This window comes from Vombatus ursinus, unplaced genomic scaffold (assembly GCF_900497805.2).
Source record: "Vombatus ursinus unplaced genomic scaffold, bare-nosed wombat genome assembly UNPS02006874.1, whole genome shotgun sequence".
Classification (NCBI taxonomy): Eukaryota; Metazoa; Chordata; class Mammalia; order Diprotodontia; family Vombatidae; genus Vombatus; species Vombatus ursinus.
In genome coordinates, this window is record NW_020946652.1 from 11,577,007 (window position 1) to 11,578,856 (window position 1,850).

Below are 1,850 nucleotides of genomic sequence, written 5' to 3' on the forward strand. Positions count from 1 at the left end.
GACAGGTGAAATTGACCAGAGATGTAGAGGAGGCGAAACTGACCAGAGATGCCTGACGGGTGAAATTGATCAGAGATGCCAGACAGGTGAAATTGACCAGAGATGTAGAGGAGGCGAAATTGACCAGAGATGTAGAGGAGGCGAAACTGACCAGAGATGCAGGACAGGTGAAATTGACCAGAGATGTACAGGCAGTGAAATCGATCACAGACGTAGCGGAGGTGAAATGGACAGGCCTTGGTACCATATTGGACACTCAGGGGAAAGAGTGGGGAGCCCAGAGGACGGGAAGAACTGGGATGCCAAAAGCAGAAATGAAGCCGGGACCCCCTCCCCCTCCGAGTTCGAGCCGAAGGCGCGATGGCAAGTGCCCCCAGCCCCCCACCCCGCTCCCAGTGTGAGGGAATGTGTCCGGCCCCCTGCCCCGGTTCCTCACCTGCCGGTGGTTGTAGATCTCGCCGTTGTAGCACAGCCACAGGGAGGGGAACTTCTGCAGACGGAGGGGCTGCATGCCGGACACGGGGTCCACCACGGCCAGCCGGTGAAAGCCGAAGCAGCAGTTGGTGAAGCCGCGCACATTTTCGAAGCGGAAGGCGTCGGGGCCCCGGTGGGCGATCCTCATGGCGCTCAGGCATTGCGCCGGCAGGCTCTCGTCGCTGCCAAACAGCGCCCAGATGCCGCACATGGCGGGGCCTCAGTTTACCCCTGATGACGGAGCTTGTCAAGACTGCGCGGGCGACGGGAGGGGGCCGCTGGGTCTGGATCCCAGGGCCGGGGCGGGGGAAGGCGAGGAGCGGCCGGGGGGGGGGGGGGGGGGGGGGGGGGGCCGCCCCACCCTCCTTCGCCAGGTCAGGCCCCTACCCCCTTCTCCGCCCTGTCCTCCCCTCCCGCTGCCCGCCGAGATCTGATGCAATACCGGGGCCCACGTGGAGGAGGCTGCGAGGGAGCGCGCTTCCGGCAAGGGGAGATGACGTAAAGGAGGCGCTGCTCGCCGCTCGGCCCCGCCCACTCTGAAGGCGCGCATGCGTAGCCGGAAGTGTGGGTGGGCCTTCGAGAGGCCACTTGCGCCACAAGCCTCCTTGACCTGGATTGGAGGCAAAGTGTCTCCAGTAATTCCCCAGGGAATTCTCCCTTGCGCCTAGGTCTCCAGTGGAGTGCCACAGGGCTCTGTTCTTAGCCGTGGGGGGTGTGACGCACTGACCAGTGGCTTGGACGAGGATGGCTGGCGCAGTTCATAACCCTTGGGTGCAAATAATGGCTTTCACAAGTAGAAGGGGGCGGGGCTTAGAGGTCATCAGTTCTAGAAATGATCTGGGGGTCCTAGTGGACCACAAGCTCAGAGGGTGTCCAAGGGACGGCACGGGGCAAAGCGAGAAGGGCCCAAAGCCCTAAAATCACTGTGGACTGCGGTAGATGATTAAGGGGTGGATCCCACCTGCCCTGGAGGACTGAGGGTCATCCTGGGAGGGTCTGATGAAGAATCGGGGTGTGTCTGGACTGAAGAAAAGAAGGCTGGGGGCAGAGGAGGGGACGGGAAAGAGGCAGCGAGTAGCTCCAGATTGGGGCCTGATAGAGATCACTGAGAACTGTCCAGCTGCTGAAACTGGGGCTGCGCAGTGGTAGCAGAGGTGGTGGAGGCTGGATACCCCCCCACACCTCCCCTTCCTCCTCCCTGGGGGGTCTTCGTGCAGAGCCTGGACATCCCCATTCCTCCTCCTCCTCCTCCTCCTCCTCTTCCTGGGGGGGAGGGGTGGTCGTCAGGAAGAGGCTGGACACACCTCCCCACCTCCCCCTCCTCCTTACTGGGGGGTCTTCATGCAGAAGCTGGACGTCCCCCACCCCTCCTCCTC

At 62.6% G+C, this 1,850-nt stretch overlaps 1 protein-coding gene across 1 annotated transcript in view; it reads right to left on the minus strand.

Moving 5' to 3' along the window:
* Positions 1–782, minus strand: part of ASNS (asparagine synthetase (glutamine-hydrolyzing)) — an 11,832-nt gene extending 11,050 nt beyond the window's left edge. Inside the window, exon 1 of the mRNA XM_027848874.1 lies at positions 437–782. Coding sequence (XP_027704675.1) covers positions 437–685 — 249 coding nt within the window. The 5' untranslated portion in view covers positions 686–782. The remainder of the gene's footprint in view (positions 1–436) is intronic.
* Positions 783–1,850: the final 1,068 nt, after the last annotated feature.